Source organism: Onychomys torridus, chromosome 18, assembly GCF_903995425.1.
Source record: "Onychomys torridus chromosome 18, mOncTor1.1, whole genome shotgun sequence".
NCBI lineage: Eukaryota > Metazoa > Chordata > Mammalia > Rodentia > Cricetidae > Onychomys > Onychomys torridus.
Window position 1 is genome coordinate 59,672,818 of NC_050460.1, and position 27,869 is coordinate 59,700,686.

At 46.8% G+C, this 27,869-nt stretch overlaps 1 protein-coding gene across 1 annotated transcript in view; it reads right to left on the bottom strand.

Moving 5' to 3' along the window:
• The window catches only part of Trappc10 (trafficking protein particle complex 10), a 65,097-nt gene extending 37,228 nt beyond the window's left edge, over nucleotides 1-27,869 (bottom strand). Inside the window, exons 1-3 of the mRNA XM_036167361.1 lie at nucleotides 27,663-27,869; nucleotides 10,971-11,052; nucleotides 7,778-7,913 (exon numbers count right to left, since the gene is read on the bottom strand). Coding sequence (XP_036023254.1) covers nucleotides 7,778-7,913; nucleotides 10,971-11,052; nucleotides 27,663-27,729 — 285 coding nt within the window. The 5' untranslated portion in view covers nucleotides 27,730-27,869. The remainder of the gene's footprint in view (nucleotides 1-7,777; nucleotides 7,914-10,970; nucleotides 11,053-27,662) is intronic.

Genomic DNA, 27,869 nt, shown 5'->3' on the forward strand with positions numbered 1-27,869 from the left:
CAGCCTCAGTATATTCTGGCACAAAGGTATGAGATACAACACCACAGGCTTAAGGGCTGAGGAGGTCACCTAGGGTGACACTGTCCATGAGTGAGGAGGAGCTTTGGTCAGGGTTCTGTGCCCAAGCCTCATTAAGGCTAATACTGTCATGGGTCACCCAGGAGCCTAGCCTCCTGACGGCTGCCCTGCAGCCCTCTGGGGGCCCTAGTGTCTGATCCAACCTTAATGCCCCTTCAATTCTCCACATATAGCCAAGAGAGCAGACCACCTCAGCTCCTTCATACTGTCCCAGCTCACAAGAGCTGGCAGAAGCGCTCAATCACTTCTCTCTCAGGACTGACCCAAGTGGTCAGAGCCAGCACCCTCCCCTCCCCTACAAAGCCATTGGTCAGAGCCAGCACCCTCCCCACAAAGCCATGGTCAGAGCCAGCACCCTCCCCTCCCCTACAAAGCCATGGTCAGAGCCAGCACCCTCCCCTTCCCTACAAAGCCATGGTCAGAGCCAGCACCCTCCCTACAAAGCCATGGTCAGAGCCAGCACCCTCCCCTACAAAGCCATGGTCAGAGCCAGCACCCTCCCCTCCCCACAAAGCCATGGTCAGAGCCAGCACCCTCCCCTCCCCTACAAAGCCATGGTCAGAGCGAGCACCCTCCCCTCCCCTACAAAGCCATGGTCAGAGCCAGCACCCTCCCCACAAAGCCATGGTCAGAGCCAGCACCCTCCCTACAAAGCCATGGTCAGAGCCAGCACCCTCCCTACAAAGCCATGGTCAGAGCCAGCACCCTCCCCTCCCCTACAAAGCCATGGTCAGAGCCAGCACCCTCCCTACAAAGCCATGGTCAGAGCCAGCACCCTCCCTACAAAGCCATGGTCAGAGCCAGCACCCTCCCTACAAAGCCATGGTCAGAGCCAGCACCCTCCCCCACAAAGTCAAGGAGCCAGCACAGATTTCCTCTTGGGTGTTCATCTCTAGTGCCCTCATGTACCACACTTACAATTCCATTTACACTTAGCAAATCTAAAACCAAGATGCAAAGATTGGGGCTGGCTTTTGTGGAGCACTTGTCTAGCATATGCCTCGGGTTCAACAACAACAAAAGATACTTAAACATAATTCAAAATTCTGAGTTACCTTTTAGAAACAGCTCTTGTTTAAATATATACACCCCTTTTAAATGTATACAATTTTTACAGTGCACAGTTTTTATTTTCTGGGAATGGATGAGTGTTTTGCCTGCATGTCTGTCTGTGCACTACATACGTGTCTGGTGACCACAGAGACCAGAAGACGTGCTAGATGCCCAGCACTGAAGTTACAGAAGTTGTGAGCCACCTTGCTGGTGCTGAGATCTGGATGCACAACCAGTGCTCCTAACTGCTGAGCCATCCCTGGCCTCTCCTTTACCAGTTCCCCTCACTGTCTCATTCCAGGGCTCTTTGGATTTTAGCCACTCCTAATGCCGATACAGACATATGCGGATTTATTGACCCACCTGAAAGCTCTTCTGTTTTCAGGCCTGGGAAATGGTTCAGCAAGTAAAAGTGCTTGCCGCCAAGCCTGATGACCTGAGTTTGATCCCTGGGATCCACATGGTGGAGAGAATCAAGTCCTAAAAGTTGTCCTCTAACCTCCCTATCCATGCAGACACACACACACACACACACACACACACACACACACACACACACACACACCCCACACCAACCAATGGATCCCTTTCAGTCCCTCTTTTGACTTAAATCACTAGGGAACTCCAAAGGCAATACTTAAAATTGTTTTCCTAGCTTTCAAAAACTATGTTCTAGTTTAAACTAGAAACAAATACAACCCAGAAAGATCTTTTACTTAAAAACAGAGGAAAAACCAATGTGCAAAAACATGCATGTGGGGCATAGACATACATGTAAAGAAACATGCATACACATGAAATAAAAATAGAATTTTAGGAAAAACTGGCAGGTAGGCAAAGCAGTCAGAACATAGCATCTGTGGAAGTAGGGAAGTCAAACAACAGAAAGAGGCCCCAGGATGGCAGAGGATAGAGCCAGAAGATAAACCTTCACCAACACATGTCACGTTCGAGACAGTGGAAGACTGAAGTCATGGGGGCAGGAAGCGGAATCACACAGGGAATGTTAGAGATAGGACAGCAATGAGTTCTAGAACAAAACCACACAAGCAGACTGACTGGCCATGCAGAAGGAAGATGTGTGACCACCGAGGCAAGCAGCTGTGGTTATCACGCTGAACAGAGAAATGCCTAAACCCCTGTGGAGTCCAGTGCATTCCCACAGGGCTGCAGCGTCCATCCACCCTCTGTCAATCTCCATTTCCACGTTACAGACATTTTAATAGTCGTTGAAGAAATGACTTCCAAATTTGATAAAAATTATAAGTTCATAAAGCCAAAACTCTACATAGAGAAATACAAAGAAATCTATCCCAAAACATATTGTAATTACTCCATTAAAAACAATGATCAAGAAAAAAGTGTCTAAAAGAGCCAAAGGGAAAAACCATGATTTGTGCACAAAGCAATGGAAACAAGAGGAACTATTTCTCATGGCAAACAATGGAAACCAAAAGCCAGGGATCAGCATCTTCAAGAAACTCTAGGAAGCAGCTGGAGAGATAGATCAGTGGTTAAGAGTGCTTACTGCTCTTGGAGAGGACCTGGGTTCTATTCCCAACACCCACATGGCAGCTCACAACCACCTCTAACTCCAGTTTCAGGGGATCTGTGCTTCTGACCTCTGCAAGCTCCTACATATAGGTGATGCACATACATACACTCGCACATACACACAAAATAAAATAAAATAAAGCAGCAGCAGCTCTGGGAAGAAAAAGACAGACAGCTGTCAAACCACAACTCCCTATGCTGCGAAAATATCTGTCAAAAATGAAGTCAAAACGGTGACTTTTCATCCATGAGAGCTGAAAGAACTGACCAGATAGGGATCTGCAGTGTGAAATAGAGTTGAAAGAACCCTCCAGTCAGAGGGAATGAACACAATTAAACTAAGAGCACCCAATAGAAACCTGTCTGGGAAAGGTGAAGTACAGGCCTCCTTCTTTTTAACCATGCTAGACTCTTAAAAATTGAAATAGGGGGGCTGGAGAGATGGCTCAGAGGTTAAGAGCACTGGCTGCTCTTCCAGAGGTTCTGAGTTCAATTCCCAGCAACCACATGGTGGCTCACAACCATCTGTAATGAGATCTGGTGCCTTCTTCTGGCGGGTAGGTGCACATGCAGACAGAACACTGTATATATAGTAAATAAATCTTTAAAAAAAAAATGAAATAGTAACAAGTATCACAAAGTTCCTAGGAAGTAGGGACCAGGACCAGGAACCCTGGGCTACAGTTCTCCCTCCAAGACGAAGAAAATCTCTGAAGTCTCAGTGCCACCCTCTGAGACCGACCTCTTACAATAAACAATCAAGACTCAGGTGGAAACGGTACTTATATCAACCCTGACAACCTCAATTGGATCCCTAGGACGCACATAGAGGAATAGAGAATTGATGGCCAAAAGCTTTCCTCTGACCTCAACGTATGTGCCATAGAACATTCACACCGCATGCACACACGCATGCACATGCAGTGAAATAAATAAATAAAAAGCCAAGTGTGATAGCACAAGCTGCAACCCTAGTACTCTGGAGGCTAAGGCAGGGCTGCAAGTCTGAGGCTAACATTGCATGTACTGCACAGGGAAAGCTCGTCTCAAAAACCAAAACAACCAAAACGCAAAAAGCATGCCCCTTATTAGGATAATTTTAATAAAAAATGAATGCCATTTACAATGACCACAGAAATTAAACTAAAGTAAGTGGGGTGAGGGAGTTGGACGATGCAAAGCTCCTATCAAGCTAAGGCTATGACTATAGCAAGGCACAAAGGAATACAGAATCACATCATAGTCCTAGACTCAAGAAAACTTACCACTATTAAAATTTTTCTTCAATCAATAATGAATTAAATGACAATTTCAATCAAAACCCCCCATGCCTCTTCTCTTCCCTTTCCCCCTTACTTCTTCCTGTCTCTCCAACTGCAGTCCCACTACCACTGGGTGAGAACTACTCCAAATGGCAGCAGCAACTTAGAGTGCTACAGCGCTCACAGAGCTGCAAGCGGGAGATGAGCTGGGGCAGCTTCCTGTTTTCAAGTTGGAAGAGAGAGTACAGTGGGTGAGTCGCTAAGGCCTGGGTCCCTCCTCATGGCCTTCTGAGAGCACCAGGCTTCCCACAGCACAGTGGCTTGGCTCTAGACAGCAGACAGCATAGACTGCTTTAAAAACCACAGCCCAGCTGGGTGGTGGTGGCACATGCCTTTAATCCCACCACTCTGGAGGCAGAGGCAGGCAGATCTCTGTGAGTTCGAGGCCAGCCTGGGCTACCAAGTGAGTTCCAGGAAAGGCGCAAAGCTACACAGGGAAACCCTGTCTCAAAAAACCAAAACAAAAAACAAAACAAAAAAACAACAACAACAACAAAAAAAAAACACACAGCCCACCCAAGCTGAACTAGAGGATATAAAGACCTGGCCTCTCAACCAAGAAAAGTTCCTGGCACACAGAAAAGAGCATATGGAGCAGGGCATACTGGAACAACCATCTTCAGAAAATACAAGTTACAAAGTTACCCAAGGAAACCAAGGGAAGATCAACTCTTAATCAGACACTAGACCTTCCTGAGTAGGACACACAATCTAGAAACCATGTGTAGCAAACTACATGCTTCACTCCATATAACTTAAGCTCGCTATAGTACATGTGCCTGACACTGCTTATCCCCCTATCTCAAGGAGCATGCCAGAGGATCTGAAACATGCCATCACTAGACCATATAAAGACAGGCCACCAGGACACAAGCCACAACACAAGGGACTCTACAGCACATGGAAGAAGACAACTCTTATGGATCCACATTTTAACAACACAATCTGAAAAAATGGAGTCACAGAGAAACATTTAGTGACACAAAACAGAAATAGTGTAAACAATCTTTTGTGAACACAATGCAATCAAACTAGCCAAGTTTAGCTGTTTCTAGAAACTGAAAAAATACTTTCTAAGGAACCCTAGAAATGCTCAGGAGTCAGAGGCAGGAGGATCTCCCTAGTTCAAGGCCAGCTTAGTCTATACAGCAACTTTCAGGTCAGCCACAGTTATACACAGTGAGACGCTATCTTTAAAGGGAAAAAAGGAAAGAAAACAAAAAACCTGGCTAAAGATTAAATACAAACAGAAAATAGTAAATTTCTTGGGCTGGGAAGATAGCTCAACAGTATAGCACTTCCCTACAATGTGTGAAGCCCAGTACCCCCAACACAAAAAATAACAACAACAATAATAACGACCATGTCTGAAAAATAAGACACTAAGATGTATTTAAAGTAGTAACCAGAGGAAAGTCTGTAACTTTAAAGATCTATTATCACCAAAAATTTAAGAATAAAAACACACACATTTAAACTAAAACAATAAACTATATGAAAATGAAAGCAGAAATGAATGGACTTACTAACAGTAAGTCAGATTAATAAATTAGTTGTGGCTCTCTGACAAACCAACCTAATCCAGGAAAGCAAGCCCAGACACCCACAGTAAGAGCCAGGAGCCCAGGTCAGAATGGACCACTTGGTGTGGTTCAATGGAAACAATTTAAAACTTAACCAAGATGTGCAACTTCTAAGCAAAGCACAGTCTATCAAAATTAACAAATGGCTGAAACAGACCAATTTCATGGAAGGGAACCCAGGAAGTTCTCAAGGAAGTTCTCACAGGAAGAGAGCTAGCTGCCTCGGTCTCACACATACAACACCCACAACTGTACAGCCTGCAGCTCCAATGCAACATAAATGGTTTTAGAAAGAGAACATAAATGGAAGCTTCCAATTCCTTTTCTGACTCAAAGATTATATTGAGGGGCTAGAGAGATGGCTCAGAGTTAAGAGCATTTGCTCTTCTCCTAGAAGACCCGGGTTGGTTTCCCATAACGCACATGGCAACTCATAACCATCCTTAATTCAAGTTCCAAAGCACCCAATGCCCTCTTCTGTCCTCTATGGGCACCAAACATGCATGTGGTACACATACATACATATATGCAGGCAAAACACTCAAAGTCATAAAATAAAAATAAATGTGTCAGTATGTAAGCCTCATAAATACAGCACAAAATAAAAGCTACAGACCAACCATGTGTGAACAGAGCAGAGTCCCAAGGACTCCAAAGAGTATTCTCCAGCATCATGCTAAGAAAACAAGGCTGAGCCAAAAGGACCTACACCAGGACTACAGGTCTGTTTTGATAGGAGAATCATGCCTAGAGCTCAGTGAACTCACAGATGCACAGAGGAAATTGTGGGGTTTTTCTACCATTCTAAAAAGGCCTTTTGGAAAGTCAATTTACATTTCTTAGTGTCAGGTCTCGAGAAAAAAGGGAGTAGATGCTGTCTCCTCCATGTGAGCATGTGCCCCAGTCCTAGTAATGGAGAAAAGCTAGGGGCACTCCACAAAGGTCAGGCTTGGGCAGAAGTGGCCATGACCTCTCAACAACCAGAGAAACAATTCTACCAGTTAGAACTGAAAAAGTAGAAGGGTCTCTCCCCTTCCCCCTCTCTCTGCACATCACATGATCTGGACTTAGGGGCCAAGAAAGTCAACAATAAAACTAACATACAATTAAAGAAGTCACCAAGGTTAATATGAATATAAATCAACAGGATTCCTACACACAGAAAATACATGTAATGAAGGCCAGCCCCCCCCCCCAAAAAAGTAATGTACTTGGGCTGAGATGCATCTCAGTGTTACACACTTGTCTAGCACATGCAAAGCCCTGGACTTGATTTCCAGCACTTCAAAAAATAAATAAAATAAAAACAAATCTGACACTATGGATAAACGGTTATGGAGAGAGACGTGCACAGGGTAAGTCTGGTATGGCCACTCTACCTATATGGCAGCTTCTGGCTACATCTGGGGTTTGAACTTCAGGAGGGCTCCCAGAGTTCTATCAGGTCTATACTATGGATATGTGGTTAAGAATAGATCTGCTTTCCTTTTCAAGCGCTGGCAGGGAGAGGCCCTGTGTGACCATCCTCAATAAGAACCATAAATTCCCAGTCTTTACTGAGCCTGCCTGGTAGACAACATCTTACACTCATGCCCCACATCCCATGTGACTTCCTGAGAAACAATACATGGGGCAAAGTACGGGTGCAACCAGGCACAGGCCTCTAGAGTCCTGTTTTATTCAAGTTACAAAACACTGCTGGAGCCTCAAGTGCAGGCTGAAATCCCAGAGGAAATGACTTCTGTATTCGCACACTGCTAAGTGCTTATTTTATTACTTAGGCCGGAAGAAATAACCCTCAGAACTTCCCCCTAGTTCACGGGCAGGAGAATCCTATCTGAGCTCATGAATACACAATTACACAAGTGAAAGCTGCAATGCCAAGCAGAGTATAGAATGGGGCCTACCAAGCAGAGCAAGTCCTGGGGAGGAAAAGAAAGGGTCATGACAACACAGAGTGAACAAGTTCAAGCTGATTAAACCCTACAGCTACCAGGGCACATAGTCAGAAGCGTGCTAGACTCAGGGAGTCCCCAGGAAAGCCACAGTTAGGTGAAGCAGGAATACAGGGACACCACCACCTGTCTGAGGCCCAAGACAACACAACAGCAAGAGAGCACAGTCCCTGTACTGGATCCTGAGGTCACAATTGCACTCCTGCAGGCCTCTGTCCCAGCCAGTACTTACACAGCACTCCGTCCAGTAGATGTGGAGGAAGGGGAAGGTGAGCAGGGCTTTGTTCCCTTCTTTGGGCAGCAGCTCCTCCTTGAACTGAACAAAGTTGGATTCCAGGTGAATCATCTTTGGAGCTCGGCCATAGGACCTAAAACAGTTTTTAAAAGTCACTGAGGAAACAACTGAACAACACAGATGGGAAAGTAGTGCTGTGACAATACAGAATTCATTCACATCCAGGACTTCAAAACCATGCTAATCGTGAATTAAAACTGCACGGACTATTACCAACAGCTCTCACGTCAAAGCCCCTCTCCAGAAGGCTTTCATTTGTTCAAGAACACAAGGCAGATAAGCTCAAGGGTCAGCCTGAGCAAGGCTGCCATGACCTTGTGAGAACAGCACTCTGGCAGGGACACCTACCCTAGGCTCACTCTAAAAAAGGAAGACGTGTGTCCCAAGTGTCAAAAGTATAGAAAGTTATTTACGCTTTCTGAAGTCCTGATGCTTTTGTGACATACTGAACTACTGGTGCAAACCAACAGATTTTTGTTTGCAGAACTCAAATTAAAGAGTGGCTGGTACAAGCCTCCCTTTCAACTCAAGGAAGCAGCGACAGACACCCATAGGCCACCTGCAGCTCATCTACACATAAGAAGCCCCTGCTGCTTCTGTAACACGAGTCTTTCCCATGATGCTTTGTGTTTAACTAATGGAGGCTATCTACATTAACCATGACCATACTTACATTCACTCTTGTGGGCTTTCTATTTGCAAGCTGTCTACTGTCTGTCTTCTGTGAGGTTAACTAAATTTCCTTTTTGCATTGTTTTGTTCTATTGGCTTCAAAGATTACAATCTATTTCCATTTTGCTGATTTCATTTTTACCTCAAAATCCTCCAAGCTCCACACATCACCTGAGTTAAATGCACTTTTTCAAAGACAGAAGCTTCATTAGGATCCCTCCTTCAGTTACCCTAGAAAGGCTGCCACTGCTTCTTGTCTCCCAACAGTCTAGAGATATCCTGCTTCCAGCAGGGCTTGTGACCAAATCCAATAGGTTCCACAAGGCCTGGGAGCACAGGACCCCAATGGTGGCTCTTGTTCACATTCTTGGACATGAGGCCCTAGAGCTCTGCATAGGAGGAACCTCCAGGCATCAACAGAGGTGATCAGGAGCCACTGCCACTGTACAGAGGAGGTAGAAGTCTGAGGCAGCAAGAGCTCCTTGTCTATCTCTCTAGCAACCTCCTTACTAGCTCTGGCTTTCTCCCTTGCCTCCCAAGGTTCTACACTTTATCACTTGTCACAGACTTCTCTGCTCTGATAAAATAGTCGGTCCACATTCTTCAGCTATTCCTCTGTCTCCCTCTTCCTCTGCTGCTGCTCTTAGGAGTCCTCCAAAGCTCCTGTGTGGAGACTTAGTCCCTATTTCACTGATGCCAAGACAGCCCTCTGTGTAGTAGCACGTATAATGGCCCCATTTCAGGAATGGAGTAAGCTGCCACTGAGGAACAGGCCCATACTTAAGCAGTCAAGGGCTCTCATCAGAAGCCAGGCAACAATCTCAGAATTCCTGGCCTCCAGAACAACAAGTCAAATCAATTTCTGTTCCTATAACTGTCTCAGCCCACAGTGCTCTGTAAAATCCCTGTCCCTGGGAATATTTGCTAGTTAGTCCTTTACCCTAACTGACTGGAGCTCCAGGAAAGGGAAGAAATCAATCCATGTTGTTTCTCTAGTTTGCTTTCCCCCATAATCTTCTCTTTTGTTCTGTGTCTTTTGAAAAGTTAAGGAATACACTTCTGACATCCTCTACAGATTATACCATTTCTTCAGGGATTAACCACCCCCTCCCAACGTCAATCAGCTCGACTGTCTTCTTTCTTTAACAGCATCAGGACTTTTCAAATGTTGAGTAATTTTTCTCAAAGAGCACTCTCCAGCACTGTGTATCTGTTATATTATTAGTGGCCAAATGAGACACCACACTCAGTCACAAAAATAAGAGACTTACTAGAGAGCCAGAGTAAGACAGCCCCCATGACCACACTAATCTTTCATGTTGGTAGGGCAAAGTGCATAGTCTGAAAGATGACCATAAGAGTCAGACTCGTCCCAAGATGCACACCAATTGGAAACTTCAAATGCTCTGAAAAAAATCAGGTCACCTGGACTAGCCAGTTCAAATCCACACATCTTCTACAAGTGATAGCAATCTTACCAGGACAATTTCCCAACCAATGATTTTGTCTGGGCAAGTGACTAGGCAACCCTCCCATCCTGCCCCTCCCCCCAGACACGGGTGGGAGAAACAGCAACCAGAGGAGTAAGTTACTCAGTGAGCCTCGACCTGCCTCCGCCTTCTCTTCTATTTTCCATGTTCATTTCCAAGCAACGCCTTTCTCTAGTTTCTCATCCTTAAGAAGAGTGTGAGAGCATCATGGGGACACACACCTATAGCCTCAGCACCTGGGAGGCAAAGGCAGGAGGATCATCACAAATCTAAAGCTCTAGACCAGCTGAAAATACCAAGGAAGAATGTGGAGAGAACAAAGAGAGGCTGGGGACAAAGGGGCCTGACAGAGAGAGGCTCTGGTAAGACTGCTGTAGCCCACATCTTCTACCTGCAGGTAGATGCTAAGAATACTGTTTCCTCTGTAAAGACCCTACACTTTTCAGTTAACTAGGAAAAAACAGTCATAATTTCTACAAAATAGATCTCTAACTCAAAGAACTACCAACTAATGTCTAGAACAACAATAATTCCCATCCAATGTGCAAATTCCTGGGTGCAGGTACAGCACCCAGTATCACAAAAAGAAAAATAAAGTTAAAAGCCAGAAGTGGTGGTTCAGCCTGTAACCCTAGTGCACTACTCATTATGTGGAGGCAGGAGGAATACGAGTTTGAGGTCAGCCTGGGTTACATAGCAAGTTCAAGGCCAGCACCAAGTCCCTAACAAGATTCTATCCCAAAACAAACAAACAAACAAACAAACAAACAAACCCATGATGAGGTTAGGAAGTCAAGGCCTGGGTCCAACCCCAGCACCAGGAACACAAAAACAAACCAGCCTTAAAGAGCCAGCCCTCCAGGGCAAGAGGCCACCCTGTCCTTTGGGCTGCACTTCAGAACAGAGGCGCTTACTGTCTGACTTACTCGGCACCTAAACTACACGGAGAGTCGAAACAGACACCATACCTTCTCCATTCCATTGGTTCTCGTGGAAGCTGCTGGGAAAGTGTCGGATAAATAGAGGTAAACAAATTCTGATCTCCAGCACCTGTAAGGAACAAAGTGAAGCCCAGTTATGCCATTTTAAGAAAAATACAGCAGAAATATACTTGAAAGTTTACAATGTTGATACTCTTAGGCAACTTTATATTCAGTAGAGTGGATGGAAAAGCAAGGCTCTTTTGTGCCTAAATGTAAGTGACTAGTTTCAGGAACCAAGCACTTAGCCTGTGTGGTTGAATGAGGCCCCTCATAGAGTCTCTACAAGGAGCTGTGGCTCTCACAGAGAATGAGCTGCCTTGGAAGCAGCTTGGCCCAGCCTCCTGGGCTCTGTGGCCATTGCTTTCTAATACCACAAAGGAGCCGAAAACTCCACACAAGCAAAGGAGCTGAGGAGTGAAGAGGCTGTTCTGCCCTGGGACGGCCACTCAGAGCTAACAGCACTGAGACACACCAAGTCCATGTGATTACACAGGACATTCATGGGGCATCCCCAACTAAGGAGAAAATGCACATGACCCCAGCACAGACTGGGCACTTAGTCTGTGAGCCCCTGACCCTGGTGAAGTTAGAGGTGAGCAGGTAGAGGCATAAGGCTGGCCTGGGAAGATACATATGTCTGACTTCACACTGGTGCTCCAAATGACATTCAGCTTGCATCCTAACTTTAACAGAACTGAAAAGTCCATGTGGCTCTCCTGAAATGACTACCTGACCATAGCATACACAAACTAAAAAGGAACTGTTTACTCCAGACAACTAAACTGTCATACCCAGGGTCCTCTTTACGAGGACGCACTCTCCTAACTGCCTTCATTGATTCTAAAGAGGAGATTGGGAATTGACATGAGCCATTAGCACACTTGCTTATTTTGCCATCATGAGCTGAAAACAGATCCTGAAGATTACTCTGCAGCATCAAATCTCTGGGGAGAGCAATGGGGTATCTGGGCCCCTGGAAGCAGCGGCTAGCATGGTGCTGGAAGGCTGACTGCCTGGTTCTGAGTAACAGCATAGGCCTGCATTTTGTGCTTCCTGTGTCTTCTGCACTAGACAGGAAAGGGAAAAGACAGCTCCCCATCATGGCCAGGGTGTGGCTCAGTACATACGTACATATGTATGTACATGTACATACACACACACACACACACACACACACACACACACACACACACACTCCCGCAACAGAGACCTGGCAGAAGACATTCCAAGTCTGCTGTGCTTTCACCCTGCTCATTTATGTGCCAGTCACCCCAGAAATCAGGAAGAAATCCCCAAGCCATTACTCTCCACAGGAAACTACCACACAGAAGGACCTGTGAGTGCAGCTTGGACCACAGCAACCCTTCCTTCATTCTGGAATGGACTAGCCTTTACCTGTGTCCTGATTTAGTTACAGGCCATGCACCTGCCATATGCAAAGTTACCATCTGACACACCGTAGGATTTAACCTGCCATAACACCTGGCTTTCACTCCTATCAGGAAATGAGTTTTGTCTTCCAAAATCCAAATGTCCCTGAAGTCCTAACCCCAGCTCCTCAGAACTGAGCCTCACTGAATGATCAGGCCTTTGGAACTGATGATTCAGTTGGAACTAAGTCTTAAGGGCAGGCCCTAATCCAACCTAACAGTGTCCTGATGAGAAGAAAAAAATATAAGCTCAAGGAGCCACCAGGGATGTGAGCAGAGGGAATGGCCCTTATAAGGCAAGGAGAGGTGCTTAGAGCCCAGCCTGGCACCATGGATCCTGAACCATGGATCCTCCCCCGGGCAGTGGTCCTTTGTTACGGCAGCCCTAGTGCCCCACACTTTGATAAGGGCAGTCTTCTGAGCCACTGAAGCTCCACAGTGAATGGCTAAGACTATAACTACAGGGTCGAGGAGATGCTCAGTCTATATAGTGCTTGTCCCACAAACATGAGGACCAGAGCTCTGTCCCTAGAACCCATGTTAAAAGGCTCTCATGGGGGCACATGCTTATAGTCCCACCATGGGAACCAGGTGGACCCTGAGGCTTACTGGCCACTCAGTCTTCTAGGCCATGAGGTGAGTTTACACGCCAGGTGAGAGACTGTCTCAAATAACCAGGTGAATGGCTCCTGAGGAATGACATCTGAAGTTGACCTCTAACCTCAATGCACAGAAGTGCTTACTTACCCACACATGTATCTGCACCCACACACACCTGTGCACACGCACATGCAAAGAATATGAAGACAAGCCATCATAAGTTTCTGAGAGCACGTAGCCTTTACTAATGATTATGGTCTTATATATTTATATCAGTATTACAGAAACAAGAGGTGCTTCCCCCAACACCTGAAGGCAAGTGTTGGAATTTTCAGAAGAATTCACGCTCTACTCCCAGGAAGGAGATTAAACGAGCGGCATTTCTTTCTAGACCCCTGAAGCAGAACACCAGAGAAGGAAGTGTCTCTGGCTCATGAAGGCCTGGCCCAGTGCAACTTCCTCAGAGCAGCAGGCTGGGACAGGCAGGCCAGCTGCTCCGAAAACAGCTCCTGGAGCACAGCTTCCAAGAACCCTGCCCAGGAAACTCGGTTCTGCTGTCCTGACTCAAGAGGCTGTGGAAAGAGCCAACTCAAGCCATTTAGTAGGAGGGCTTGCCCAATTAATGTAGAAAGGTCATCTGAAACACTGCCATGAGCACAAGTCTCCTTCCCTGTGGACCCCAGTGCTCCATCAAAGCTGAGGGTCAAGAGGCTGGGTCGGGGAGTACAGGACAGACCTGACTGATGGACAGACCTGACTGATGGACAGACCTGACTGATGAACAGGGCAATCCACAAGCAGCTACAGGAGTGTGTTGGACCACCTTGGCTGAAGCCCCTCCAAGCACACTGGAACCAGACTAAAGGGCAGACGCCAAAGTCCTCAAACATCCGGTCAGAGTAAGGAGTGGCATGAGATGGCTGTGCCCTGTATAAGAGCGGGCACTGCCTCAGTGTGCTGCTTGAGTCATCCAGAGTCCTGAGGCTCAGAACAGAAAATTGCCCACAGGAGAGGCAGAGCTCAGACATCTACTGATACAAGCAACACTTGAGGCTACCCCAAGAGCCCATGGCCTGCCCATGCAACTTCAAACTCTGTACACTCAGAGAAGAAGAGGGCTAATTACACTTGCGGGGGGGGGGGGGGGGGCAGCATCTCTTCTCATCGGACTAGGGGTCCCATCACCAGGTGCCAGCAGAACTCTGGATGGGGTTCACGGACAGCAGAAAGCACATCTCCCAGTTCTGAGGCCTCAGAGGCACTGTTGGGTGAGGGCTTCCAGTTCTCCTTGTTCCGTGTCCTCCAGGGGTGGGGGGGGGGGGAGTTCTTGGGCTCTTTGACAAGAACACTAGTAACCCTTTAACCCTTGTAGGGATTCTGGCCCAGCACACCTGAACCCTCAAGCCAGCCTGTGAAGGAGGGCCACTGCATAGACAGGAACTGAGGTGGGGGTGGGAGAGTGCTTCCCGCAGGCCATGGTCAAGTAGCTGGTTAAGAGTCCAAAGGCCTGGCACCATGCTCCTCAGGGTCAGCACCTGGCCCTAGCAGACTTGTGACAGGAGGAAGATCTTCAGGAAGACCCCCAGTGCTCACTGACACTGTGCCATCATCACCCCTCAGTAAAACCTTAGAGACAGGAGCCAAGCCATGGACAGCCCAGCTGTTTCTGAGGAGACTCCCCTCGATGTCACCAGCCACGTCCTATTTTGAAGGTCACATTGCTCTAGGGGCCACTCCGCTCCACAGCACTCACAGTGGAAGGCAGGGACAGACTTTAGCCAAGTTACACAGCCGGACAGTGGCATGTCTGGCGGCACTCAGCCAGGGCTGAGTACGACTCGGATTACCAAAGAGCCCTGCCACCAAGGGAGGACACACAAGAAGGAGGCTGACCTGAGAGGATCCTCCAAGAAAGACTCTAGGGTTCCACTTCTGAACAAAAGAGTCAAAAGAAATGCACACTGTACCTAATCCCTGCTGACTACAGACCTTCAGAAATTGCTGTTTTCTACACATGCTGTCGCAGTGAACAAGAGCTGCAGCCCAGAAAGAGGCAGCTCCCACAGCGAGAACACCTCTCTGGAAGGCCAGTCTTTGAGCCTAAGCATGCATGGTCTTGATCCAACAGCCAACACATATTAATCTCTCCTCAACGGCATTTGCTAAGACAGACCTTCCAATAGACAGTCCAACAGCCAAGGCCACAGTCTGGGAAGTTATCTCAGCCTGCTCAACAACTCCTAGTGGGTTTTCTGTAACATACCATGTCAACCCTATAATAAAAAGTCACTAAGAAAAACTTCACACTGGGAGCTATCATGGGGAAATCTAGTATTAAACATATAACCTGCCCCCAGTGGTCCTTCAGTGACCCTGTCCCTTCGACATGGGCTGTCACTGTGCCTGTCCCATCTAGCCTTCCTCCTGACCCCTACTCTGGTCCCTGCATTTCCACCTCCAAATCTCATCCACACAGGCACACCGCATATGTGCACATGCTCACACACAGGTACACACAGGCATAAGAATGCACATCCCCTGGGACCTCTTGAAACTGAGAGGCTTTTGCAGGGCAAAAGACATGGTCAATAAGACAAAAAAGACAGCCTACAGAATGGGAAAAGATGTTCACCAACCCCACATCTGACAGAGGACTGATCTCCAAAGTATATAAAGAACTCAAGAAACTAGACATCAAAATACTGAACAATCCAATTAAAAAATGGGCTAAAGAGCTAAACAGAGAATTCTCAAAAGAAGAATCACAAATGGCTGAAAGACATTTAAAGAAATGCTCAACATCTTTAGTTATCAGAGAAACACAAATCAAAACGACTCTGAGACACCACCTTACACCTGTCAGAATGGCTATGATCAAAAACACTAATGACAGTCAATGTTGGAGAGGATGAGGAGCAAAGGGAACACTCCTCCACTGTTGGTGGGAATGCAAACTTGTACAACCACTGTGGAAATCAGTATGGCAGTTTCTCAGAAAATTGGGAATCGATCTACCTCAAGACCCAGCCATACCACTCTTGGGCATATACCCAAGGAACGCTCAGTCATACCACAAAGATACATGCTCAACTATGTTCATAGCAGCACTATGTGTAATAGCCAGAACCTGGAAACAACCTAGATGCCCGTCAACTGAAGAATGGATTAAGAAAATGTGGTACATATACACAATGGAGTACTACTCAGCAGAGAAAAACAATGACAGCATGAAATTCGCAGGCAAATGGATGGAACTAGAAAATACCATCCTGAGTGAGGTAACCCAAACCCAGAAGGACAAACAAGGTATGTACTCACTCATAAGTGGATTCTAGATAGAAAGCAAAGAACAATCAGACTGCAACCCACAGAACCAGGGAGGCTACATAGCAGGGGGACCCTAGGATGACTGTGGCTTATAATAAGTTTTGGTTTTACTCAATCACTGGGCAAGCCTCAATGAAACATTTCACTATTAGGATAAGAATTTATGCTGGATCAAGCTGATAACAGAAAAATAAATAAATTAATTAATTTTTAAAAGAGAAAAAATAAATAAATAAAAATCAAGTTTTCAAAGTAAAAAAAGAATGCACATCCCCACACAAGTGCTTCCCCCAGTTCCTGCTCGAGGCGACAATCACTTCCTTCAGCAGGAGTGATGAGAGGGAACACAGTATGGTGCCTCTGCGGCCACAAGCTTCATGTCATGGAGGTCTGCAGAAAAAGAAACTCAACTGACACAGAGATACCAGCCCCGACACAGAGCACCAAGGTCTTTCTGTATACCCAGCACCGCCTAACTAAGGAGACAACCGCCGCCTTCGACAACTCAGAGCCCAGGCTGATCTGGACAATCTGGACAATCGAAGGAAACAACTGGATAACGGCATCTCAACATAACACCATGAAAGCCAATGTAAACAATAGATTTTTAACATAAACTTTATTTCTCATTATTGTGTGTGTGTAAACTCTCACACACATGCATTATGTGTGCATATGATGCATGCAGAGGTCAAAGGACAACTTTTTCTTCTGCCTTTAATAGGTTCTGGAAATTGAATTCAGGTCATCAGGCTTACATCGTAATAAGTGCTTTTACCTGAGGAGCCATCTTGATGTTTCCAGTTTGTTAGTTGGTTTTTTATTTTTCAGTTTTTTGAGACAGGGTTTCTTTGTGTAGCCCTGGCTGTCCTGGAACTTGCTCTGTAGACCAGGCTGGCCTTGAACTCACAGAGATCCACATGCCTCTGCTTCTCAAGTGCTAGGACTAAAGGCGTGCGCCACCACCGATAGGCTAGTTGGTAGGTTTTATGTCCGAGCAGACAGGAGCACTGTGGCTGCCTGGGTGCGTGGTGCAGGTTGACAAGAGCCCTGCCTTAGACTAAGGGGTTCCTCTCCCTCATCACCCTAAAGCCTTTGTCCAAAACCAACCTTCTCAATGGGGTTTGCTGCCACTTCAAAACCGCACAATGAAGAAAGAGAAGAGCCTGGCAAGTCCAGCCGTGGTCCACAGGACCTAGCATGGCCAGGAGCAAGACAGACATGAGCATAGTGGAGCTCTTCAGGCCGGGCCCATGCCCCAGGGACAGCACAGTGAAAGGCACACAGAGGAAAAGGGAGAGCTGTAGGAACCAGCTGAGTCAGCAATCTCTCACCTGAGAGAGGAAAATACAGACTATTCATTCTTTTTTAAAATTTTTTAAATTACATTAAAAAATTATTGGGGGGGGGGGGTCATTGTACCTGAACCATGTGTGCATGTGGAGGTCAGGAGACAGGCTGCAGGAGTCAGTTCTCTCCTCCACTATGTGGGTCTCAGGGATCAAACTCCAGCACTGAGCCACTTCCCCACTGAGTCCTTCATCAAGCTTATGTTATTTCAAATAGTGGAATAAACCATTTTTTAAATTTGCAGTGGGATCCTTACGTAAAGGAGATGCCAGGGTAGAGGACAGAATTCAGTTGTCCCTTAAATCTGAGAGACTTGCCCCAGGACCCCAATAGACACCAAACTCTGCCAATGCTCAAGCCCCTAATAGAAGGTGGTACAGCACTTGCACAGAACCTACACACGTTGTTCCACACTGTAAATACTCTAGCTGACTGCAGGCCTGATCTAACATAAATGCTGTGTAACTCAGTATTACAGCGTCTCGAGTTGAGTTACAGATGCAGGGGTTTTCCCCAAAAAGAAAGACTGTATAGAAGATAAAATAGTTGAGTAAATAAAGCCTTGCAGTATTGAATTTTTATTCTGACCATCTTTAAAATAAAAAAGACCCCACTGAACAAACAGTGACAAGCATCCAAGTCAAGGTAAGCTTCTAGACTGTACTTATACTGAAAAGAAGCAGGACTCCTTGGACGATGGTGACTGTGGATCAGAGGCAGGAAGCACAGCATGCCCAACAGTCCAGAACCTAGCAAAGTGCCCTGCCTCCGAGATGGAAGCTCTGACTGGTCAAAGGTGAAAGTGCACACACCAGTGCAGCAGCAGCAAGTGGCCAAACACACCAAGGGTGCTCATGACACTGGAAGAGCTGACTGTCACTAGAGAGAACAGTGAGCCAGCTCTCAAGACACTCTGTGAGGGGAACAAGGCATACTCAGTACAAGAAATCTGCATGTATAAATGCTTTTAACCCAAGTATTCCTACTAATAAATGAGAGGAAAACATTCAAGTTAGGATCTCACCATTTTACAACCTTCAGGAGTTAGTGGAGAGACAATAGGATATTGTGCACTTGCTGATGGAGGAACACACCACCAGTAATGAGACAGTCTGGAAAAGGCAAGACAACAAAAGAATAAATGTTGAACTCCCAGCTAAGACTGATCAGACAGAGAGAACTCTGAAGGACAGCTGCGATAAGACTGCAAAAACCTGGAAGGCAAAAGGAATGGGGGCAGAGGTTCTAGAATGGCCTTACTTTATAAACTTCATGTAGGAGGCTGGAATGTGCTTGGCAGTTAAAAGCACTGTATGGTCTTCCATAGGACCTGGGTTCAAATCTTAGCACCCATACGAGCTAAACAACTTCTGTCACTCCAGTGCCCGGGGATCTGACGCCCTCTTCTGGCCTCTGCCGCACTGCATGAATGTAGTACACAGACATAACACCCAGGCAAAACACCCATACACATAAAATAAGTCTTTTTAAAAGACCTTTATTTGAATACTATTCAAACTATGCTTTTTAAAAAGTTAAGACACCTAGAGGCCAGGTATGGCAGTGTACAACCGTTACCATCCCAGCACTCGGAGACAGAGGCTAGAGGATCATAAGTATGAAGCCAGGCTGGGCCACATTACAAACATCTGTTTCAAAAAGACATAGTGAGTTAAAATTCACGACCTCATATTTTAAAAAATGCTTTTAAGTATAAATTCTGTAGCTATGCTTTTAAAAGCTCATATCTTTGAAGATTTATTTTTATTATTTTAAAAGTGTGTGTGTGTGTGTGTGTGTGTGTGTGTGTGTGTGTACAGGTATGCATGGGAGCATGTCTGTGGAATCCAGAAGAGTGTTGGGGCCCCCGGAGATGGAGTTACAGGTAGTTGTGAACGGCCCAACATGGGTCCTAGGTCCTCTCTTAGTAACTGACCAATCTTCCCAGCCCCTCTAAAAGGGTCTGCAGCTCTGACAAGTCACTGTCATCTTGATCAGAGAGAGGTGGAAACCCAGAGGCTGGACTCAGATCTGTGTGCCTTCTACAAAAAGGGTCACTCCAGAGGGAAAGATACTTATCGCTTTCAAGGGAAGCCATGTTATCAGTAAGACCCCTGATCCATCTCAAATAAAAAGAGCCATGGGACTCCTCCAAAGTCCCTGAGTAACTCCTAAAGAGTCTTGACTGACCAGAACTAAGACCATAACAAATTTAGGGCCACCAACAATGTCTTATATACCCAACAGGAGAGCATAGCAAAGAGTAATCTAATTAGCAATCTCCCAAAGCAAACTTCTACCAGCACTGCTCAGCCTCTCATCCTGACCTGGGCCAGCCAGGGCCTGGCACTTGTAAAGATTTCCAGAGGCATCATTCAGGTGGCCACTTTATCCGATGTAAAAGGCTCTACAGAGGTGTTAGGACTCTGTCCATCTGTCCAGGGTAAAATCCTATCTCCCACAAAGCACAGGAGAGGCAAGAGAGTCCTACCAAGTGGTAATCAAATAAGGACCTGCACTGTCTCTTCAAGAGACCTTACCAGAAACTGGCTCAGGTTCATTCCTTCTACAAGCCCTTCTTGTACAGGACACCCTAACCCCTTTGGGGGCAGGCATGGCCTCCACCTTTCTGGATACTACTGAATAACTGCACAGCTCAGTATTTTCTTTACTGCATGATAAGTCCGACCATATACACATTTGTGGAACCCAAGCTTCTCTCTACTTCCCAATCAACCAGACAGGAGCATGTACCTTGGCCTCCATCATTCCCTGATCCTACTTGTTCAGGACTCCTGTGTTGTTTTGTTGTTGCTGTTGTTTGTTTTTGTTTTTGGTAGCACTTGGGTTTCCTTACTAGTTTTGTATTCAGATTTTTTATTAACATTTTGCCCTTTATTTTACATACTGACCACAGTTTCCGCTCCCTCCTCTCCTCCTGTTCCCCCCACCCCAACCCACACACACGCCCATCTGCTCCTTTCTGAATGGAGATTCCTGCGCTTTAACCTCTTGTAAATTTTGTGTCTCCTAGGGTTCAACAGTTCTAGCCCACGTGACACTTTGACAATATTCACCCCCTGGCACTGGAAGCCCCACTTCCCATAAGCCTCCTGGACTAGACAATGCAAACCTTCTACCAAAATTACTCTAAGTATGGTTCTCTTTTCATGGCCTGCCAGGAACTCCTGCCAGAGTAATCAGCTACAGACAGGGCCAACCATGCATCCCCCTTGCTCGGCCCAAAGAAGCTACTAAAGAATTCTGAGACTTCCAACCAACCCCCTCAATATTGGGTTCATGGCTCTGCTGGGGCAGAGGGTGGCAATGTGAAGGAAAGCCATGATGGAGAGCTCAAAAGGGGGAATGTGTCCCCGATGCAAGCCTAGTCGACAGCTCCATCCCACCCAAACACATCAGAGGCAATCCTATACCACAGAAGTGCTCCATCTGCATGGGGGAAATTGCATGCACAGTGGTTTACCCCAACCAAACACTAACCAATCAGGCCTGTCCTCGTTTACATGCGGGAATTACATGCCAGGAAATTGCAGCCTAACCAAAATGTAGTTCACCCTCACGACACAAGGACTCCTCAACAGCCCATCATCTTACACAGGTTGTCCTTCTATTCCTACAACTGCTCTTTGCCATGTGACCCTGGTCACATATCAGATATCTACATTCTGATTCATAACAGCAGTAAAATCACAGTTATGAAGTAGCAGCAAAATAATTTTTCCACAACACGAGGAACTACACTAAAGGATCTCTACATTAGGAAGTTTGAGAGCCACTATGCTAAATAAACATGTTTTGTTCTAATAAAAGGAAAGAGGAGCAATGGAGATGATTCAGTGGATAAAGTGCCTGCCTTGCTGGACAGGGTCAAAGGTAGCCGTGATTGTTAGTGGGGCCTGTAACTCTAGCACTGAGAGATGGAGGGTGGCGGGGCACAGACAGATCCTTGGAACACCGTGTAGCCAATCAGCAACTACAAGGTTCTGCAAGATACCTTCTCTCAAAAGATAAGGAATAGAAGACACTCAATATCAATATTAATCTCTCTTCTCCACACACATGTACACACACGAAAGGAAAGAAACAAGACATTAAGAGAAAATACCTTCAAATATGTAACTGAGAAAAAGATGCATTATCTGGAAAATAGAATTGAGTTACAAATTAAAATGAATACTTAATAAACATTTCACTAAGGGTCATATGTGTGGGGCACTTGTCATCTGGAGACTGAGGCAGCAAGAACTCCAGGTACAGGCCAAGCTGGACTATACAGTAACACAGTAAGGCTGTCTCAAAACAAACAAACAAGACAGAGGAATCTTCCACTATAGGGAAAAGGCAGACAACAGGCAGTCAGTGAGGATGTGGGAAGCTGTACACTGCCAAGGATGTTAAACAGTATAACCACTTTGGGAAGAGTTGGCACTTTCCTAAAAAGCTAAACATAAGCTCACCATGTGACACAGCCATTCTCCTAGAATCCTCTATGAAATAAAAACACATGTCCAGGCAAAGACGTGCAGTAGAATTCAAGAGCCAAAGTGTAGGAAAAATCCTAATGTCCACCAACTAGTGACCAAATAACGGAAGGCAGACTGGTCACACAGTGGCTGATCGGCAATCAGTGGAAGAGGCTGCTGACAGCAGGATGAACTAATGTACAGTGTCTATCAAAGATGCCAGACAGACTCCATGATGTGATCTTGTGGATTCCTGGAGTTCCAACTGCATCTTCTTAGGCCTCTTCTAGATGCCAGGTGGGCCTCCCCAGCACAAGGCCAGTCCTTGACCAACAGGCCTTGGCTCTGCTGTGATGTTCATTGTGCACCGACCTGCAGTAGACAAACTTCCCTAAATGCAGCTGCCACCAACTTTCAAATAACCCCTGGCATACCAGTTAGATCTGCTTTACTGGATTAACATGCATTCCCCTGCTTAAAAGTCCACACAGAATGGGCAAGTTCAGTTTACCTAAGAACAAGCCAAGTAGTCTCCAAGAGTTTTCTGCACTGCTCTTAGTACACAGAAGGAAAAGAACATTATGGCATCAGAAGTATCTACCTCATGGAAGCGGTAAAGGACACTCAGCAGGATGTTCCCTGAGAGAATCAGTACTCACTCATTTAATCTACTCCATAAGCAGACTCAGCACCCAGTATTTGCCAAGTGCTATTCAAGGTGCCAAGAACACAGAAGTGAAACAGATCAAGCCCCCTAGTCTTGAAGCTTTACACTCTAGCCTGGATTCAATGTGAAAAGAAACAATAACAAAGACCAAAACAAATATTTATGTTAGGAGCTCTAAACCAAAAAAAATGGGTGAAGTCAGTGAGATCCCAAACACTGTGAGATGTGAGAGGCAAAACAGGCCTAGGGGGTGAGTGACATTTGAACAGGTTCCAAAAGGTAGGCAGGGAACCATGATGTCTCCAGAAACTGGGAGAAGAGGGAGGCAGAGAATCAGAGTGCCACAGAGAGCACCAGGGCAGGGGCAGGGGCAGGGCAGGGGCAGGGGCAGGGGCAGGGCCAGGGCCAGGGGCAGGGGCAGGGGCAGGCTCTACAGCTCCAGGCAGAGTCAGAGGTTAGTTTGGGAGGGGTTAGGGCTCTTGGGAGGCCTTTGAAAGTTACTCTGTTTCTTTTGGTTTTGGTGGTACTAGGGTAGAACCCAGGGCCTTGCACACACTAAACAAGCATGGACCACTGAGCCCTATCTTAGCCTTGGGAAAGTTATGCTGAGAAGGTGCTGTGACAGTAGCTGGGCCTGAGCTGGGGAGTTGTGTGTTAGGCCTTTTCTGGAAGGGTGGGATGGATATAGGGAAGCCTCTGCAGGAATCCCACAGACAGAAAGAAGGGCCTGTGATGTGGCGACCACCATAAAGTTGGGAAAGATGACTGGATCCTAGCCTTATTTCAGCCATAGGAGGGGGAGTCAAAGCCATCGATCTGTGACTAGAGTGACACCTTGGGTTGTGAGCAGACATAAACAGGGCGAGACCAGGGAGAACAGGCGAGAAAAGGAGGGACACAGGAGAACACGTAGAGGAGGGCAGGAGGAAACAGACACACAACGATGCCAGGGAGACCTTCGGCCTGCAGTTTCTCACCTCCTTGTCTGCAGGTGGGGCACAGAGCTCAGCAGTAAGAAGAAAGATGTTGGAGATCAGCCTGTGACGCCTCATGAAACTCCACACTCACACTAAATCATGTCATTCATGTGAAGACGCTGTCTGCCAACAAAGAACTTCCCCAGTACAACAGCCCTCTGTGACAGCTAGAACAGACCGAAGAGATTACTGAATACAATAACCAGGTGGCACTCTGACATTCAAGGCACTGAGACCGCTTAGGGGGTCTCTTCTTAGCAGCTTATTTTACATATACTCCTTCCTCTAACCTCATGTCAACTCAAGTATCCATTTCACAGCCGAGGTCCCCCAGAATGAAAATGGCCAAATGGCCTGGAAACCACAAGTACTCCTAACCAGCATGGGCAGAAATGGCACACCTACAAAGCCAGGCTTGCTGAAGCAGTCCTGTAACCTCAGTTACTCGGAAGGCTGAGGCAGGACAATTCCAAATTTAAGACTAGCCTGGGCATCTTAGTGATCTCAAAAAGTAAAGACAGGGGTGGATATACAGATAGCTCCACAGCTGAGCACTGGGTGGGCTCTGTTCCCCCAGCTTGAGAGGCAAGGCAGGTAATTACATGGTTTCCTCTTCTTGCCTGCCCTGCCTACTGACCTCCTCAGGCTCCTCCCACTGTTCAGTCACACCTATGTTTACTGATTTTAAGAAAAACACACTTCACAGTTACTTTGTTTTTGTACTTTCAGACTGGGTAGGAAATCCAAATCTATAAACTATCATCTACAGGGGAAAGTCCAATTCCAACCAGGTACAAGACACTGCAGCACTGCTGGTTTCTGCTGTCTTCTTTCTCCTTCAAAATGTATAGCACTAGATCTGGTCCTAGGGCAAGGTGGCCACCTGGAAAGGACCATCATCTCTGAGATGTTTCACCATTCCAAGGTGACCACGTGTGCTCCATCACGGAGGAAAGCTCCATCATGGAGGAAAGCTACAGACAGTGGACCACAGACTATGCACACAGTAGGAGGTACATGTCTCTCCTAACATCTGCTGGGTCAGGAGTCTTTCTTAAACAAAGATATCTGGTTTAGGGGCAGGAGGAACTAAGCTAAAACTTAAGATGTAAACAAAGGATTGGCTGGATCTCAGTATCATGATTAATAAATTTTATGGTAAGCATTGAATTTTTCTGACTAGGTGATTCACCAACTAAGCCCCTGCAGCAGGCTTCCCCAGCTGCCCAGCTGGCACCCTGCACATTCCACACAAGGGCTCCAGCACTAACAGATCCTCTGCAGAGGTGGTCTCTCTCCACCACAGCCCACCAGGCAGGATGTGAAGAATCTTCCAATTATGGCTAAAACCAACTAAAACAGCTCTGTAGCCTCAAAACATTATTAAAATAACTCAGCAATATTTCCAAACAACCACCTCTTCTGCTTCCCCTTAACCTCTGAGAACTTTCCATTCTTCACATGCCCACAGTCCAGCACTGTCCAAAGGAAAAAAAAAATGAGGCTAGGAAGATAACTCATCTCATAAAATGCTTGCCAGGGAAGCATGAGGATCCAAGTGTGGGTCTTAAGAATCCATGTGAAAAGCAAGCTGTGGTGACACACTTGTGATCCCAGCAATGTGGAGGTGGATATAGGTATTATTCCTACAGCCCAGTAGCCAGCCAGAATAGCCTAACTGGTGAGCCCCTGGCCTCAGTGAGAGACCCTGTATGAAAACGAACAAACAAGCCAATATAGACAGCCAAGGTGGACCAACTCCTGAGACTGATTCCTTGCTCCACAGGTAATGAACCTGCACATACATGAACACACATACATGATGGTACACACAAATTCTGCTCTCATCCTAAAATGAACAGACTGGCAAGGTAGGTAGGTAGGTGTTCAAGGAGATCTGAAGAAAGAATTTTTTTTGAGTAAGATGAAACAGATTGGGGAGCAAACAGTAAGAGAATTATAATGCGTAGTACTGGAGTGTTGTTAAAAGTGAACTGGCCTTCGGGTAGATGTCTGAACTGCTTCTCCTTCCAAACATAAAAAGACAAAGAAGGAAAGAGGTGAAAACAGGATGAGTGACCGTCAAAGCTCCGGCCCCAGGAACATAAAAATGGCATTGAGTGTACACCATCAAGTTGGAATTTCCAAGTGTCAAAAAAAAGGGGGGGGGGAGAAATATTTTTATTTTAAAGAGATTGCTTTACTTTTCTCTGAAATTACTGTTTTCTTAAATTCCAATAAAGAGTTGCACCTTCCAAGTTGGGGACACCATCACTTTCTTATGATGCTACCTCAAAGCTATGGGAATTCCCCCACCAACACTCCAAACTCCAACAGGCCTGCAGGGAGGCATACTGCACCCTGCCACTGTCCTACACACAGGAAGGCAAGAAACTGAATATCACACATTTCCAAGCACTAACTACCAGAGTAATTAATCCTTCCCTTTTAGTCACAGCTGATGCCTCCGAGCTTGGAGCTTTATCTTCAGAAGGGTACTGATAAAATGCCTATCAAAGTTAAAATGCCTATGCTCAAAGTTAAGGGTCGGGAAATACAACCAGGTAAGTGGATGTCCCAACAAATAGGAAGTACTCATCCAGAATTCCTATTGTGTATAGTACTTGGGGGAAAAGTTCTCAGCACCTGGAACACACTGAATCCAAACATGAATTGGGTGCAACTTTCCTGAGGGGACCATGAAGCACCCGGGCAGGGTGGGGCAGCCTCAGGGCCAGCTCTGCCACATCTGCCCACCTGCCTGCAGGTGAAGCCTGGCACTCCTTTCTTTCAGTTGCCAAGCATTCTGGGGGGAGGGAGGGAGCTACTGCTGAACTCTGCAAGTCTCCCAACTTTAAGGGAGACACATCCACTTCCCTGAGAAAGTTCATCTAAAGACAAAGCAATGATAGTCTTTAAATATGAAACGTATAGGAGGCTAGAGGAGGGAGGTGCTGGGAGGAGTATGCCCATTCGTCCAAGGGCCCAAAGGGGAGAGCAGAGCAGGGTGTGCTGTAGACCTTGGGAATCCCGGGGCCTAGCACCTAGCACCAGGTTTTGCAAACAGCGCGCCCTGTTTACAAAAAGTAACTTCATAAGGTCACGTACATACTGAACTACCAACAGCCAAATATCACACCTGTGATATTTGAGACTATAAGTACACCTGTACTTTGAGAGACAGCACAGCAAACTGTCAAAACGTCAACTAACATATCAACACTTCCCATGAGTTCGTGGTTTGCAAAACAACTCAATTCTTTTAAGTTATGCTTTTTAAAATGAGAAGGATTTTCTCTTTCTGTAGCAGAGAAACAATCCGTGTGTGTGTGTGTGTGTGTGTGTGTGTGTGTGTGTGTGTGAATGTGTGCATTAAGTGGGAGAAAAAACACGTGCAGAAGAGGCTGTCCGAGCAGAAACTCGCTGGTAGCGCAGCCCAGATGTCTCATGAAAGAGCCTGCAGGCACAGGAAGATTCGACCTGACAGAGCTGGGTCCCTAAGCGGCTTGGCCGGCCACCTGCCACTCCCGGCTTGTCAGTTACTAGAGGAAGAGCACCCGGCGCCCTGCAGAGAGCCGGGGCCTGCCCACCGGACTGCGCTCAGTGCGCAGCTCAGCCCGCAGAAGAGCCAACCCGCGGGGAAGGCCGGCCCCGTCCCGGACCAGCAGCTCTGACAGCAGAGAGCGAGCTGGTCCGGACCGCCCCAAGCAGGACCCAAAGCTCGGAGCCGGCTGCACAGCGGGTCGCAGGTCACCGGTGGAAAGGTCGGAGATCGACTGTGTCGGCTTAGGTGGGAGCTGCCCCGCCCGGCCGCGCCCCCCGACCCGGTCGGCCGCACTTACAGGTGACGATGGGCTTGTTCTCCATGGTGTAGACCACCGGCGGCTGCGGCTCTTCAGGGGCGTCCATGGGCGTCCGGCGTCACCGGCCCGGCCCCCCGCCCCCCATGGGCACCCGAGGCCGCGCGGGGCCCCGCTGAGCCCGCGCCTCCGCGCCGCCGGCCCCAGGCAGCTCTTAGCCGGCCGCCCGCCGCCGCCGCCGCCGCCGGC